General features: G+C 40.6%; 3 protein-coding genes across 3 annotated transcripts; all 3 read left to right on the top strand.

Annotated features, from left to right (window-relative positions):
* Positions 1-47: 47 nt before the first annotated feature.
* On the top strand, positions 48-2,868 carry gdf9 (growth differentiation factor 9). The gene is made up of 2 exons (XM_080900230.1): positions 48-142; positions 1,296-2,868. The coding sequence occupies exon 2, from the start codon at positions 1,304-1,306 to the stop codon at positions 2,234-2,236; it is 933 nt and encodes a 310-aa protein (XP_080756356.1). The 5' UTR covers positions 48-142; positions 1,296-1,303; the 3' UTR covers positions 2,237-2,868.
* A 1,062-nt stretch (positions 2,869-3,930) lies between these two features.
* On the top strand, positions 3,931-5,796 carry uqcrq (ubiquinol-cytochrome c reductase, complex III subunit VII). Its single transcript, XM_080901651.1, has 3 exons — positions 3,931-4,042; positions 4,689-4,860; positions 5,624-5,796. Exons 2-3 carry the CDS (start codon positions 4,707-4,709, stop codon positions 5,716-5,718), a joined length of 249 nt encoding a protein of 82 aa, XP_080757777.1. The 5' UTR covers positions 3,931-4,042; positions 4,689-4,706; the 3' UTR covers positions 5,719-5,796.
* Positions 5,797-7,437: 1,641 nt separating this feature from the next.
* On the top strand, positions 7,438-15,336 carry hspa4b (heat shock protein 4b). The gene is made up of 19 exons (XM_080901650.1): positions 7,438-7,747; positions 8,331-8,388; positions 8,605-8,745; positions 9,020-9,142; positions 9,924-10,023; positions 10,398-10,531; positions 10,621-10,865; positions 10,952-11,028; positions 11,125-11,276; positions 11,430-11,536; positions 11,660-11,793; positions 13,014-13,198; positions 13,290-13,388; positions 13,576-13,731; positions 13,823-13,948; positions 14,055-14,162; positions 14,268-14,387; positions 14,528-14,689; positions 14,780-15,336. Exons 1-19 carry the CDS (start codon positions 7,641-7,643, stop codon positions 14,984-14,986), a joined length of 2,541 nt encoding a protein of 846 aa, XP_080757776.1. The 5' UTR covers positions 7,438-7,640; the 3' UTR covers positions 14,987-15,336.
* The last annotated feature ends 1,035 nt before the right edge of the window (positions 15,337-16,371 follow it).

The raw sequence follows: 16,371 nt of genomic DNA, 5'->3' as shown, positions 1-16,371 counted from the left end.
TTCCCTCCCTGTCTGCCTTACCTATATTTCTTCCCCAGATCATCCATTTTGCTCTGCGCTTTTTTGTTATTAGGCAGAGCAGCAAGTAGATGTTCGCTGCCAAGAGATGCACGTACATTTGCACACACCCTCGCTCAACTAGGTGCGTTGTTTGCACTGTTGACACACAAACTCACTAGGCCAGTGTGGTGAAGTTAGTCATACCTGCTCTGAGGATTGTGTTGCTTGCTATCTGATTGCTGGTGCAGCAAAATTACAGCAAAACTGCTCAGTCAAGTACTTATGAAAAGCCATAACTTAACCTTAGTGCTAACCCAAATTATAGAGGGTACCATGGGAAACCTGGTTTAAAGGGAGAACTAATTTCTACACAAGGCTGGTATATACTGTGGCTGCTGGATTTAATGATGTTCCAGGAAAAAGATGCACGTCTTTAATAAGATTTATTACATAAACTCTGAGGGAAGAAGGTAAGTGGTTTCTAGATGATTTAGTCTTTCACTTTTTTTGTGAGGGTTCATTTTGTAGTTCTATTATCTACAAAGCATCTTGAGTGAGGCCCTTCAGATACTTTTACGTTAAATCTATTACTGTAATTCTATGAATATGGACTCATGGATGTAGCTCAAGTTAACGCAGAATGAATACCGTTTAAAATCAAAAATATTTGAATGTCAGATCTCTGGCAGCAGATTGGATGCCTGTAGAAATCACAGTTTTGCAGACAGGGGACAGATATATTTTTTTATAGCTTCTAATATACAACACATAATATCTTAAACGGTCCAAACCACATGTATGGTTTCACAGATATTAAAGCTTGAGGTCTTTTTAATTTTTTTAAATTTTTTTTAGTCATTCAACTTTAGTGTGATAATACTTGGGTATGCTACAATATACCAATATTTTTTATTATATATATTTTTAAGTGTGTAATAGTTGATATATATATATATATATATATATATATATATATATATATATATATATATATATACACACACACACACACACACACACACACACACACACACACACACACACACACACACACACAAAAAGTGTGCGTTTTTAGGGTTTTTTTTTGTATGTAACTGATTATGGAAACACATTATTGTCACTAATCCTGCATTTTTACCTTCCCTTAAAAGTAAAATGTCATTGGTGGAATTGGCTACATGTATAAGTTGTGCATGTTTATTCAACCTAATTAAAATTTGGTGTAATCTTGAGCACGTCTGCATCATGACATGATGGTGACTTTCTGCCCTTTATGTTCTTGTGTTCTTCCACAGAGAGTTTTATGCAGGATTTATCCTACAGCCTCCATCAAGTGAAAAGAAAAGAGCAACTTCTGAACTCGGCCCTGCTGTACAGTTTGGACCATGAAAGTTCAGCACCTGTCAGCTCTCTGTGTTACATCACTATCGAGGAGTATGAGAGGTCGAATCAGTGCCCGCTCTGTCCAGGGATCCAACGTGCAGTGAACTTTTCAGCCAGCACAGGCAGGAGGAGCTGGAGAAACTGGGTGGAGATTGACATCACTTCATTTTTTCTGCCTCTCCTAAAGTTTCCGAAAAAGAACATACACTTGCTTGTCAACATCACCTGCCCGGAGGAACAAAGAGCCAAGGGCAATGGTTGCAAAGGTCCCCTGGAGATCACCTTGAGGTCCCCTCCTCTACTTCTTTACCTCAATGACACCAGTAAAATCGCCCACCAGTGGTCACTAGAGAGTGCTAAAGCAAGTAAAAGGCCATCTGTGGCCTTTAATAATTTTCAGAAGGAGGGGGCTTTAAAACCAGAACGCAGGCGTGGGCGCAAGAGGAGATGGAAGAGGGAATCTCCAAAGAGCAAACGAGGTGATACAAAGTTGGACATCCAGCTGCCTGAGCTTCTCCCAAGTTCCGAATTCCCAACACGTGACTGCGCCTTGTATGATTTCAGGGTGCGCTTCAGTCAGCTCAAACTGGACCACTGGATTGTGTTTCCTCCTAAGTACAATCCCAGGTACTGCAGAGGAATCTGCCCGAGGATCACGGGCTTCATCTACGGGTCACCCGTCCACACCATGGTGCAAAACCTCATCTATGAGAAGCTTGACTCCTCTGTTCCCAGGCCCTCGTGTGTCCCCTCCCACTACAGCCCCCTCAGTGTCATGATCTTTGAAGAGGACGGCTCTTACGTCTACAAGGAGTTTGAAGACATGGTCGCCACCAGGTGTACATGTCGCTAAGCCAGCAACCAACATGCCTTTCTGTTTTTCAGGCTGATCAGAATGTCAACAAACCCTCATCAGCAGTCATCACACAGGTGGACTGTTTCCAAGCATCAAATATTCTGACCAGGCTCGGTGATTTCATGAATTTATAAAATCGTTGTGCATGAAAGAAGTTTGGTCTGGAGCAGTTGTGTTTACTTAAAGTATTTTATCATGTAAAAGTGTGGCAGTTATTTCGGTTTTGTTAAGGCAGAAAAGGTGCAGATGCATCCTGATCTTCAGCTGTTAGAAATGTTGTAATGAATCTAACACACTTGAAGATAAAAATGTGTGATGTATGATTTATTTTAAGTTTGCTTGTTTTTGTTAATTTGTTCTGGGTGGGTTGTCTGTCATTATTCTTTAATTTAACACAATTTGCCAAATTTTAAGTAGCCCTGTTCTGGACAAAAAGAAAAAACAGTCACAAACGCTTCCCAAACCTTTTACATATCGTTTTATTCATGGGGATTACAGACGTCTGTCTGCATAATGTCCAGAATGAAAGTTGTCGAGGTTTCAGTGTGTATTTATTACTTCTGGTCACTGAGTGACTGCATACGTGTGAACTGACTGCATGCTTATATATTTGTACTGGTTGAATGAGACTAAATGCATGCATCTATTTATGCAAACTGAATGAATTCACTGTGTGTCTGTGTTCAGCTTAGGAATATTCGAAAGAATGAAATTATGTAGGCAAAAGTTGAAGAAAATTAAAAATAACTTGCATAAACCTTGTTTAAATGGAATTATGTGAAGAGCTATGAGCCACTAAAGAAAGGTGAGTGGTGCTGAAATTGAGGAAATCTACTAAAAAGAAAAGTTTTATGGCCAGATGAGACAAAGATTGCGCTATCTGGCCACAGAGATGAGGTGTCTTTCTTCATCACCTTAAATCAAAGCTAGACAGTATGAACTCAGATCTAATTGGATGTTCCAACAGGACAATGATGCCAAGCATACATCACAAGTGGTTTTGGAATAAATAAAGCAGACTAATATTACACCTTTGTAATGGTCTTGCCAAAACGCCGGCCTCAACCCTTGTTAAAAATTGTGGACTATGTTTAAATGCCCAGTCATTGCCTTGAAAGTAATCAATTTAAATGAACTACCAACTGTGCCGTGAAAAGTGGTCATCCAGCCAAAAATATGCCTCAAGCTTATTTATGGCAACCAAAGTTTCTGGTTGAAGTGCAACACGTTAAGAGACATTTAGCTAAATATTAGTGGGAATGTATATATTCATATTTAAGCCTGTATACAGATGTACACTAAAGAAAATCCAACACGAATTCAATTCTGCACCCAATTCTTGTTTTGTTTTTTTAAAGTGATTAAAGATCTATGATGCACAATCATTCTACCCTAGAGCACTGAATAAAAATTAACATAACATCCATGCCCTCCATGAGTGTATGGGAACTTTCGACCACAACTTTACTTGTTTTGCTTAAAGTCCTAACTGAGGAAAAAAACCTTTAGAGCTTAGTCGATTAATATTGGCACCTTCTGAGTGTGATTTGCTGTGGCAGCTAGGATCTGCGGCCTAAACTAGATGATGCCCATAATCAAATATTGGAATATCTGAAAACACACGAGCACAGTATTAATAGACCTGGAACTAGAAAAAACACATTTTCCTCACTCAGTTAATGGCTTGCCGTTTAAACCCCAGCCCGTCAGGGGGCAGTAATGCCCTCGGCGTGAGCTGACGCCTGAATAACAAAGGTCGACGGACACCGGAAGTGTTCAGAAACACCGTGGACAAGCAAAGCGGTGAGTCTCAATGTCATTATTTCAACTGAAAAGTTTTTCTTGAATTTATCCGTAATACTAAAACGTGATATGTCAGTAATTTTTTTATAGCGAAACTGAACTAGTGTGAGCCTATTGCGATTCAAATACCACGCTTTCGTGCAAGCTCAAGGTCTGTTTGTACCTCAGGAGCTAGCCTGTTTGAGCTAACAGACAAGCTAACGTCTAGCGCGGCTAACCTTAGCTCGTTTGGGATTTTAATTTTGTGTTCTTTGAGACAGGCTACGGATCAACAATCTGGCACCCTTTTGGGGGTTCTGTGTTAGTGACTATCACAGGAAGTCTTTAAGACAAGGGCAGGTGATTGTTTATGTAATACTCTTACATAAAACAGCTTTATAAAGCTGACTTGTGAACCTCATTACATAAGCTAACGTTTAAATGACGACTTTACGTTAAAGTTAATACGACACGTATGTATTGCCCTTTATGTATATTTAAAATTCAGTAACCCCAATAACCCCCTTTCCAATGACAGGCTGGTTTCTGAGGAGAACATTAGATATATTATCCAGCTATTGGGTTAAAAATATTTTCTTTAAATCCAGCTCACAGAAACACTTAAGCACTGATGACTGTGTTTGTATGCGTCTTGCTGTCTTTTCAGCTCAGCTCTCCAGTAAACATGGGACGCCACTTTGGAAACTTGGCCAAGGTCAGGCATATAATCACATACAGTCTGTCCCCTTTTGAGCAGAGGGCTTTCCCCAACTACTTCTCCAAGGGAATCCCAAATGTGTGGAGGAGGGTCACGTCGTCTTTCTTCAAAGTTGCACCCCGTGAGTGTTTTTCTTTTACACTATGTTAGGATTCTGGTATACCAGCTCATTGTGTCAATATCAGTAAATTCTTAAAATTAAATAAGAGCATATGTAGCATGCTTGGCCTGTTTGTTTCAACTCTGTCATTCATATTTTCCTAGTTAAACTTCACCTGGAATCTTGGAGTTGGTTTCTGAGCTAAAAACGCTTGTATTTTAAACTATAAAAGGATCTTATTCTGAACTACTTTAGGCTATTTTTAAGATAGAGAAAATAGAAAATAAAGCAAACCTAGATGACTTGCAAAGAAAAGCGTCTGGACTTCTTTAAGTTACTTGAAGACGTTTCACCTCTCATCCGTGAAGCTTCTTCAGTTGAAGAACCTTCTCAGATGAGAGGTGAAACGTCATTTGAGAAGCTTCTTCAGTTGAAGCTTCTCGGACGAGAGGTGAAACGTCTTCAAGTAACTTAAAGAAGTCCAGACGCTTTTCTTTGCAAGCTCCTTTGACTACGATGACCTGGGTGACTGAGAACCTTCACAGACAAACCTAGATGACCTGTTAAATTAATTGATTATGAGTTTGACCATAACAGTATTTGTGCTTATATAATAGAAGTGTTTTAGTCGTGTCATGTGTGAAGCATGAGTGAAGATTTGAAGAGAATGAAGAGACAGACAATATGATTTTTAAGGATTTACTAAAGACACTTATTTCACAGTAAGGTGCATAAAGTGTCAGATCGCTAATGCTAATGTGTTTTGTAATCTTCCTTTTTGCAGCAATGGTCCTTATGTATCTGACCTACAGCTGGGGCAACAGCGTCCATCAGCAGGGCAAGAGGAAGAATTCAGCCGACTACGAGAACGATCAATGAACACGCACCGCCTCTCTAAACTGCCCTCTGTTTATAATTCCAAGTCTGTACGTCTAACCAATAAAAAGTGAAAATATTTATGTGAAATCAGTTTTGATTGACTGTTGGTTCACTTTAATTCCTAACATTGAATGACAAAATAAAAAATAGTTAAGTTAGAGTGTGACATTTGGAGGATAAGTGTGGTACTCTCGCAAATGATGTTTGGTGATGTTCTGGCCAATAATCTGATGCCTGTGCACACCAGTTTGTCATGTTTTCACTTAGAATGTGGTGGATGTTGTGATAGGGTTGCAGTTTTAGATATTCTAATACATATTTTGCATTAAATTAATTTATCAGTACACAGAAAAAAGTGTGGTTAAAAATGTTGGAATCTGTGTTTGAGTGAGTTTGAACCGTTTGATGTGATTATTTGCTATTTTTGATCCCATGAGAATAATACTGATGAGACAGAAATGTTTCAACTGCAGAAGTTAATACTAGTCAGTCATAAAAGCAGTGCTGAGGAATGGATATATAAGACATATAAATGTATTTATTTTCAGGCTCAGTGTTTCAGGAATCATCCCCACGCTTTGAGTCTGAGGGGTGGAGGCAGTGCCACAGCTGTCTTTTTGCACGACAGTGAACTTTATATACTGTATTCCTTCCCTGTGTTAGTTGAATCTCCAGATTCATGAGTGTCTAATAAAAGTAGGCTGATTGACTTTGTGATGTTGTAGAATACAGTGTCCTGCTGACCACAGTCACTGGTGAGTGCTGTTGCCATAGCAGGATCTGCAACAGCGTAAGTGGGTACTATGTGTCAAAGTAAAAGCAGAACACACTGTTGTAACAACATGATTTTGCATCACCTGATGCTGATTTGCTGATGTGACTCCTTGATATGTTTAGCTGGTGAGAGTTGCCAGAAACATAATCAGAAGTCTTAACAGCCAGACAATTTTATTACAGCTGATTTGAAGTAGTTGTGATACTTAAGAAAATACCAACCTGCAAATGGTTGACGCTACAGCTACCAGAAGTCAGACAGCGATCATACAGACTCTAGTGAGATACTGGGATGTCCAACAGGTTAGGGTGATTATGGATAGAGATGGGCATGTACTAATCAGTGACCAGGGTGTGCTAAGAAGGTGGAAGGAGTACTTTGAGGACCTGATGAATGTATAAAATGAGAGAGAGAGAGGAAGCTGTAAATCAGGAAGTGCAGAGGATTAGCAGGAGGAAATGATGGCAGCTATAAAAAGAATGAGTGGAAAGGCAGTTGGTTTAGATAACATACATGTGGAGGTATGCAGAGCTCAGCTGAGTTTTTAACCAGATAATTTAACACAGTCATGGAGAGTGTAAGGATTCCAGAGGTATAGAGAAGAGAAGAAACAAGTGTGACAGACCGAGTGGTAGTAAATATACAGCGATAAAGATGATGACCCATGCCATGAAGATATGAGAAAGAGTTGGTGGATGGATATAGAGCTTCCACCGAGGAGGAAAAGAGAAAGGCCACAAAAAAGATTCATGGATGTACCAAAGGAGGACATGCAGAGGGTTGGTGTGACAGAAGAGGATGCTATGAACGGTGAGAAGGAATCACATGATCCGCTTTTGCGACCCCCAAAGGAAAAAAAAAAGACCTGCTGATGCGATACCGGGTCTGAGCTGTAGGTGGCGCATGACATCTCTCTGGTCCCCGCAGTCGGATGCTATTGGTCAGTGCACAGACAGAAAATTCCTGAACGCTGTCACGCATCTGCCGGCGTACCGCATGCTGCTGCTCAGCTTCATGGAACAAGAAGAACAAGGGTGTATCACCGTCCGCTGACTGAGAGCTTCTGTAGCCACCGTTGTCACTTTGAGCACCGAACTGTATTTTTGTTCCTCCTTGTAACTCCACACTACCAAGTTAACTAGCGATAATGTCAGTTGTAGGCTTTGACGTCGGGTTTTTAAACTGCTATGTAGCAGTAGCCCGAGCCGGAGGGATTGAAACTGTCGCCAATGAATACAGCGATCGATGTACACCGTAAGTACGACTAGTCACATCATTGAGGATGCTTTGCAATCTATCGTCTGCGTTGATAACGCCTACAGAATGTGAATGAATGCACTTTTCTATATCCTAATATTGAGTGAAGCTAACATTGCTAGCTAGTTAGCATGCTAACAGATTTCACAACAGGAAACAGCATGTGAGTGCTAAAGCTAATGCTAGCAAGCCGGAACGAAATTGTTGGAGAAAAGAAACCCTGGGATAACTTGATTTTAATTTATTGTTTCTTTTGGGGTTTGAATACATTAATACCATCGAAAAAATATTTAAAGGTCGTTAAGTGACCTAACTAGTCAGGTGATGGATGTTTTACTGCAGGCTGACGGGAGGAGGCCGGAACCAGGCTGTCAAAACCACATTATCAGCCTATTGTGCTTCATTTTTAACGCTCTCGGTCCACAGAAAAACCAGATAAAGGACCATAGAATTGTGATTTCAGAATCTTAAAAAATACACGTGAAAGGGTTAATATTATATCGCCAGTTGGTGAACTAACTGCACCATTGTGAAGCAATTGTTGTAGATGAGAGAGGTGAATTGTGTTTTCTGTTTTTAGAGCATGTGTTTCTTTTGGACCCCGGAATCGATCAATTGGTGCAGCTGCAAAAAGCCAGGTATGTTTTCACGAGAAGCTGAGAGGTGCTGGGTACAGGTTTTGCCCAGGAGACCGGGGTGGGGGTCGCTTCATCACACAGTGCACAGAGCATGAACAACTCTACACAGAAACTGCACCAACACAAATCAATTTGCCAAGTCATAAATTGACAGTTTGTGCAGTTAGTATTTGTGTGTCAATTAAACATTTTTCTTTTCTTTCTCTCATTAAACAGGTTGTCACAAACTGCAAGAACACAGTCCAAGGGTTCAAGAAGTTTCATGGCAGGGCATTTTCAGATCCATATGTGCAGTCCCTCAAAGAAAACATGGTCTACGATATTGCACAAATGCCCTCGGGAACAACAGGCATCAAGGTAAGAGAAGAAGAGGGAACATTTGCATTATAGTTAAAATTTTGGTATTCTTTTTCCAGACCTGACTTTATAGTAAACTTGGTCTGACATTTTCTCTAGCAGCTGATAATGGGTTTGTTTTTCTTTGAGGATCTAATTGAAAACCTCTGAGAACCTTTTGCTGCTCTGTGTCACTAACTGGAATATTTTTTAAAAATCTGCTACTATACAAAACACTCATTTTGAGCTGACGCGTAATAAACTTCCATGTCTGTCAATTGGATTTTTGTTAAAGGTGATGTACATGGAGGAGGAAAAGGTATTCAGCATCGAACAGGTCACCGCCATGCTTCTCACCAAGCTCAAGGAGACGGCAGAGAACGCCCTGAAGAAGCCCGTGGCTGACTGCGTTGTGTCTGTAAGTATGCTGTCATAACAAGTCCATGCCTCACACACATGCATTTGTCATGTTACTTGATCAGACTTGTCCTGAATCTGTCTTTCATTAAGTAGGTTAATAGAATAATACACAAGCTCTGAGAGAATGGCATACAACAGAGAGTCTATGTTTTACATAGTTTGGTTTCACTAAATCCAGTCTTAATTATTGAATCATCCATATTCTATCATAAACCCATGACCTTTGATTGTGCATCAGACTTATTTTAGAATTAATAATTAAACTCTCCTCCAAGAACTTCTAGTGGTTACAGTAGTAATCCTTCTGCTCTGGAGATCTGCTGCACTCTAAACCAGAACTTGCAGCAGGCAGATACGTGATTTATGTTCCATTATGCTTAACTCTTCCAAGCAGCAGAGCAGAGGACAGCTGACTGGAGTTGGATGAGAGATTCATTTTTGAGAATGTTGCTTATAAGTTGTTTTTTTTTTTGAATTGCTCAGAGTTCTTTTCAAATTGGCAGTGAAAGTTTATTTCTCAGCAATCATACACAAGCATTTCCAACCTTCAAAACAATAAAAACCTGTTGCAAATGCTAAAGATGCGTGTGACATTCAGTCTGTGACTTTGCTGTAATTCAGACACAGATACATTGTATTGCTTAACATGAGAGCATAGTCGTGTGACCAAATTATCTACTGTTTACCAGCTGAGAAAGATCAGAATCAAATCATAGTGTGTGCCACCTTGCGGGCTGATTAACCAGACTAATCAATGGACTCCCTTCTGTTCTAACCAGGTTCCTTGCTACTACACTGATGCTGAGAGGAGATCTGTAGTAGATGCTGCTCAGATTGCTGGACTCAACTGCTTGAGGCTGATGAATGAGACAACTGCAGGTCTGTACCAGAGCTTTTAGGCAAGGAAGTGCATCTCACTAACCAACTCTGATCTGACAGTAATTGAGACCTATTCTGCTCTTGATCATTTTCTGTCATATTCAAAGTGGTGGATGCTCAAATCAGTCGAATGCTCTACATACTCAAATTTCAAACAGTTTTTTTTCTTAAAAGGAGATATCATAATATGATCATATCAGTCACTAAAAGGGCTACATCACTGCCCAGTATAAATAAAATAGTTAATTATCAGATAAGGATTATTTTGAGCTTTGAGTCATACAAAGCCACTCTAGCTTGGTGTTGTTTGTAAGCTTCCATTTTCTAACTAGTTAATAAGGTACACCTAAAAATTCTAATTGACTCGATTGCAGTTGCCTTGGCTTATGGAATCTACAAACAGGATCTGCCTGCTCCTGAGGAGAAAGCCAGGAATGTGGTGTTTGTGGACCTGGGCCATTCTGGATACCAGACATCTGTGTGTGCCTTTAATAAAGGCAAACTCAAGGTGTGTAGACATCCCAGTGCACTGCACACAGTTTATCAGTCTACAACTGAGTTTGTGTCATAACCATAACTCTTTACCCTGCCGCTCAGGTTCTTGCCACAGCATGTGACCCGCTGTTGGGAGGAAAGGATTTTGACGAGGTTGTCGTTAAACATTTCTGCGAGGAATTTGGCAAAAAGTACAAGCTTGATGTGAAGTCAAAGCCCCGGGCTCTGGTCAGGCTCTACCAGGAGTCTGAAAAACTGAAGAAACTGATGAGCGCTAACTCCTCTGACCTGCCACTCAACATCGAGTGCTTCATGAATGACATCGATGTCACTGGAAAAATGAACAGGTAGTTCGACAAGAAAGTGATTTTTTTTTTGCTGATTGTTGATATCTACTTTACATCTAACGGCATGTTCCTCTTTTCTTTTGCAGGGCTCAGTTTGAAGAGATGTGTGCTGACATTTTGGCCCGAGTAGAACCCCCTCTGCAGAGTCTGTTGGAACAGGCCAGTAAGTTTAATTTAGTTTTTGTCTAATTGAGTTTAAAAAAGGAACTCATTAGTTTTTCTTCATGTTTAAGATTAAACTTTGTTTTTATTTCATAAGAACTGAAGAAAGAAGACATCTATGCGGTTGAGATAGTCGGCGGTGCTTCTAGAATCCCAGCTGTCAAAGAGAGAATCAGCAAATTCTTTGGAAAGGAGTTGAGCACTACACTGAATGCTGATGAAGCTGTGGCCAGAGGATGCGCTCTGCAGGTACAATGCAGTCGGGTTTTATTCTGATGTCTACTGGAAAATAATCAGTTGTTTGCATCTGGCAAACTTTAACAAGTGTTGATGATTGAGAGGAGTTAATATAATATAATGCTACTGCAGTGCTCATTGACACAAGGCCATCTCTCTCCTCAGTGCGCAATCCTTTCTCCGGCCTTCAAAGTCCGTGAATTCTCCATCACAGATGCCGTTCCATATCCCATCTCTTTGAAATGGCATTCTGCTGCAGAGGATGGTGTGAGGTAAAAAAAGAAAAAGGCTTCTTTGTTTTTCATTATTATTATTATTATTATCGTCATCATTATTTATTTATGCTGACATTTATCTTAGTTACCGTAATGTAATTTAATATTCATTTGTTGCAGTGATTGTGAGGTGTTTCCCAAAAACCATGCTGCGCCCTTTTCCAAAGTGCTGACTTTCTACCGGAAAGAGCCTTTCTCTTTGGAGGCTTACTACAGTTCCCCTAATGAGCTGCCTTATCCAGATCCCACTATAGGTAAGAAATGAAACCTTCCTAAAACTTGGTTACCTACACATCAAGCAGACACACAGCTAGATTTGTACCTATAAGTTTTTATTTTCCCCCCCATAAAGTCCTTAGAAAAATATCTTGGTTGGTGTACCTTTCCTCACTTTCAAATTTACTGCCTGGCCAAACAAAGTCACACACTAATGTGCAGTTGGACCCCATAAGCTTTGATGATGGTGCTCATTTGCCATCACTTCTTTTCAATAAGCGTATGCAATGTCTTAAGATTTATCTGTGTCCAGAATCACATTAGTATCTCACCAAGATCTTGTGTTCACGAGTGAAGAGGTGGACCACTGTGTATAGTCTTCTCCAGCACACCCTAAAAAGTTGGGTTAATGTCTGGACCAGTTGGTGTCCCATTGAAACTGATGTCTCGTGATACCTGAACAACTCCTTCACAAATTGAACCATCGATGATAAAGATGAAAAAAAAAATCCTATGATCGAAAAACCTGTTGACTCACTATATCCAGATTGTCAGGTGAAGTTTTGGGTGCAGAATGTTGTTGAACCAAGAACTGACCAACTGAAGTAATGCCACATCATCAACACTGCTCTCATAAGCTTGTACTCTACACTATGGATGATGAGTGCATCACTTAATCCACTTTTCTTTGTACCACGATGTGACCATCACAGTAAATCCTTTACAGACCTCATGATCTTTTTCCGTCGCTCCAGAGTCCAATTTTTATGTTCCTTCTGCCAACTGAAGCCTTTTTTATTAGTCTCACTGATAAGAGTTTTTCTTAAGGCTACACAGCTGTTTAGGCCCAATGCTTTGAGTTCCTTGTGCTTGAAATCCTCTTAATTTCACTATTAAATGTGGCCTTTTTGTGTGTTAGTTTTTTGTTTTGTTTTACCAGTTTGATCTCACTAAATTTTAAAATGATCTCCAGTAATCATCTTTTTTTTTCCTCTTTCTCTCTGATCAGTTTCTACCTAATACATCACGGTTCACCTTTATCATTCCAGGTTTTAATAATATGTTGCAGTCTCCCTAGGGTTTTTTTTGTTTGTTTGTTTTTGTTTTTTTTTAATAAATGCAGACCTATAACTGACCCTGAGTGATATCTTTTTAATGACTGTGGGATATGACAGGCAGCGATTAACAAGCTTCACTAAACCTATTTTTCCTAGTTAATTTTTTTATCTTTACTCCTTTTAACCCTTTATTTCCACAGGTCAGTTTATGATCCAGAAAGTTGTCCCCCAGGCATCAGGTGAGAGTTCCAAAGTGAAAGTGAAAGTGCGGGTGAACATTCACGGAATCTTTAGTGTGTCCAGCGCCTCTCTGGTTGAAGTGCAGAAGTCTGATGAGGCAGAGGAACCAATGGAAACAGAACAGGCTGCCGACAAAGATGGAGAGGTAGTTTGGACAAACGGTTCATCACAAAGAGTCATGCGGTACTCATTGTGAGATGCTTCTTCTTAAAGACTTCTTAAATTTCTTCCCACAGCAGAGCAAAATGCAGACAGATCAGGATGAGCAGCTGACTCAGGGAGAGGCTCAGAAAGAAACAGAAGAGAAGACGCCACGAGAGAGTGAAGAGATGGAGGTGAGATGTTTGTGTAGAATCAGTTAAATATTGATAGCCCAGATTAAAGTCTTTATGTTAGAACCCTGAAATGTTTTGATTTTTATGTTTTATCCTTATGAAGCAAATTCATTACTGTAAATGTTATAATACAGTTGTTTCATTCTGTGTGTTTATATTTTGTTATACCTTTTCTTTTTTTCCTTAGACTTCCACAGAGGAGAACAAGGGTGAGAAGAAGTCCGATCAGCCTCCACAAGCCAAAAAACCCAAAGTCAAGACAAAAGTTCTGGAGCTTCCAATTGAAAACAACCCACAGTGGCAGCTAGCAAACGACATGCTCAATCTTTTTGTAGAAAATGAGGTACCTATATTTTCACCCATCTCTCACACTGACATTACACAATCCAGTCATCTCGCCTGGGAGTAAGAATGGCTGTGTTTGTTCTCCTCAGGGCAAGATGATCATGCAGGATAAGCTGGAGAAGGAGAGGAACGACGCTAAGAATAATGTAGAAGAGTACGTGTACGAAATGAGGGACAAACTGCACGGCATGCTGGAGAAGTTCGTCAGCGAAACTGTGAGTGAAGAGCATCGTCTCATTCATCGTTTAAGATAAGCCGTGATGTAATTAGCAGCAGATTCAACGTCCCTCGACATAATGTGAAATCATTCTAATTCTTTAGGACCGAGATGTTTTGTCCTTAAAGCTGGAGGATACTGAAAACTGGCTGTATGAAGATGGAGAGGACCAACCCAAACAGGTGTACATTGACAAACTGGCAGAGTTGAAGGTGATTATTGCGCTGATTTCTTTTTATTTCTTTATTTATGTTTCTTGTCTTAATCTGATCACATATTGATTCCTCTAACTGATGTGTTTACGGTGTGCTCTGCAGAAACTTGGTCAGCCGATTCAGGACAGGTATGCAGAGTCTGAAGAGAGACCTAAAGCTTTTGATGAGCTGGGAAAACAAATCCAGCAGTACATGAAATTTATCGAAGCCTACAAAATGAAGGTGACTACTATTAACTACAGTATTAAGAAATGTATTTGTTTTTAAATATGTTTACACGGTATTGTTTAAAAGACATGAGAACTACTATTAATAGCTTCTGTTGCCTGCACAGCACATAATATTGCCTGTTTGATTTCCAGGATGAGCAGTATGACCATTTAGATGAGGCAGATGTAAACAAGGTGGACAAACTGAACAACGATGCAATGATCTGGATGAACAGTGCCATGAACCAGCAGAGCAAACAGAGCCTGGCGGTGGATCCATCTGTCAAAGTCAAAGACATTAAAGCAAAAACAAGGGTGAGTTTAAGATTGTAAGCACTAGGAATATTAGACTGTAGGGTTAGTTCAGTTTTTATTGAATCAACCCATCATTTCATTTTTCCACAGGAGCTTTTCGGTGCTTGTAACCCGATCGTGACCAAGCCCAAACCCAAAGTGGAGCTTCCCAAAGAGGAGACCCCTGCAGAGCAGAACGGGCCCGTCGACGGCCAGGAGAAACCCCAGGAAGCAGCGGCAGACAAGGGAACGACCGAGGCTGCGGGCAATCCTGCCTCAGAAACTACAGAGAGCAAGCCTGACATGGACCTTGATTAAAGCAGCCCGATGCCTCCTCGAGCGGAGCTGAGCAGGAGCTGATTGTTTTAGATTGAGACGCAGCCTAGCTGTATATCAGAGCCGATGACGTGTTTAAGGAACTGCTCTCTACGGTCAAAAAGCAGGCAGGGTGTTTGGCACACTGAGCCCAGCTCCTGGTGGTATCTCTGTCTGATGACATAGCATGCCCTCTCCCTTTCTGGATGACATAAATCAAAAGCCAGCTGCAATAATTCTGTTCGGCAATGAGCGCTGTACACATGATGGTATTTATTTCTGTTGTGTGCTCTGTAAGTGTTCTGGTCTGTGTCACAATATGGTTTTAATAAAGTTATTGAAAATCACTCGCACCATCACGGGACATGTGCCATCTATCATTTCTCAGAGAATTTTTCAGTGTTAATAGCACGAAGCTACAATGAATGAGGAATCATCCGAAAGACAAAACTCCTAAACACAAACTGAACAATGTGGTGTATGCTGTACAGTGTAGCGAGGAATGCCCAGACCTCTACATTGGAGAGACCAAACAGCCACTTAATAAACGCATGGCACAACATAGAAGAGCCACCTCCACAGGACAAGACTCGGCGGTCCATCTGCATATAAAAGACAAAGGACACTCTTTCGAGGATGCCAATGTTCACATTTTGGGCACAGAGGACAGATGGTTTGAAAGAGGAGTGAAAGAAGCCATCTATGTCCACTGTGAGCGACCATCTTTGAACAGAGGCGGTGGCTTATGACACCAACTGTCTGCCATCTATAATCCAGTTTTGAGATCCCTTCCAGACCCCTTAACGCCCACTCATACCCTGGTCCATCTGACCTCAGGAAATCCCATGATAGGGTGGGGCTAGGTTTCCCAATGAGCTCACTTGAAACCATGGGTGATTGTGACCTACACTCGTTTTCGCACCTTGGCTCATGTGATTAGGTAGAGGATCATTAGGGGGTCCTTTTTTCCCTCTTGGGGGGACACTCCCACAGGGTTTAAATCTGGGACTGAAGAAGCTTCTTGGATGAGAGGTGAAACGTCTTCAAGCAGCTTAAAGTCCAGACGCTTTTCTTTCCAAGCTCCTTAGACAATGAAGAAGAAAGGTGATTTAAGTAACTCTGAATGATGTTGTTACTGCCGGAGAGATCTTTGTATTTCACAAAATGTTGATGTGGGATTTTTCTACAGTCACTGGGTTTTCACAGAATGGTCAAGTTCTCTGGGAGAAAATGTGCACTTGATTTCAGAGAAGAATGGCTCAACTGCTTTAAACTGACGGGAAGTCAAGACAGCAACTTATTACATCTCAAAGATGCAGAAGAGCATCTCTGAGTGCAGAACACATTGAACTTCGAAGAGGGTGGGTGGATTATGGCAGCAAAAGACC

This window comes from Rhamphochromis sp. 'chilingali' (assembly GCF_963969265.1).
Source record: "Rhamphochromis sp. 'chilingali' genome assembly, chromosome: 13".
Classification (NCBI taxonomy): domain Eukaryota; kingdom Metazoa; phylum Chordata; class Actinopteri; order Cichliformes; family Cichlidae; genus Rhamphochromis; species Rhamphochromis sp. 'chilingali'.
This window is presented reverse-complemented; position numbering and strand designations above follow the sequence as displayed.

Bases quoted from the DNA above. Each gene is read 5' to 3' on its own strand.
- gdf9 (XM_080900230.1), top strand. From the start codon at position 1,304: ATGCAGGATTTATCCTACAGCCTCCATCAAGTGAAAAGAAAAGAGCAA.
- uqcrq (XM_080901651.1), top strand. From the start codon at position 4,707: ATGGGACGCCACTTTGGAAACTTGGCCAAGGTCAGGCATATAATCACA. The intron at 4,861-5,623 runs GTGAGTGTTTTT...TCCTTTTTGCAG, and splicing joins TTTCTTCAAAGTTGCACCCC to CAATGGTCCTTATGTATCTG.
- hspa4b (XM_080901650.1), top strand. From the start codon at position 7,641: ATGTCAGTTGTAGGCTTTGACGTCGGGTTTTTAAACTGCTATGTAGCA. The intron at 13,949-14,054 runs GTGAGTGAAGAG...CTAATTCTTTAG, and splicing joins AGAAGTTCGTCAGCGAAACT to GACCGAGATGTTTTGTCCTT. The intron at 14,690-14,779 runs GTGAGTTTAAGA...ATTTTTCCACAG, and splicing joins ACATTAAAGCAAAAACAAGG to GAGCTTTTCGGTGCTTGTAA.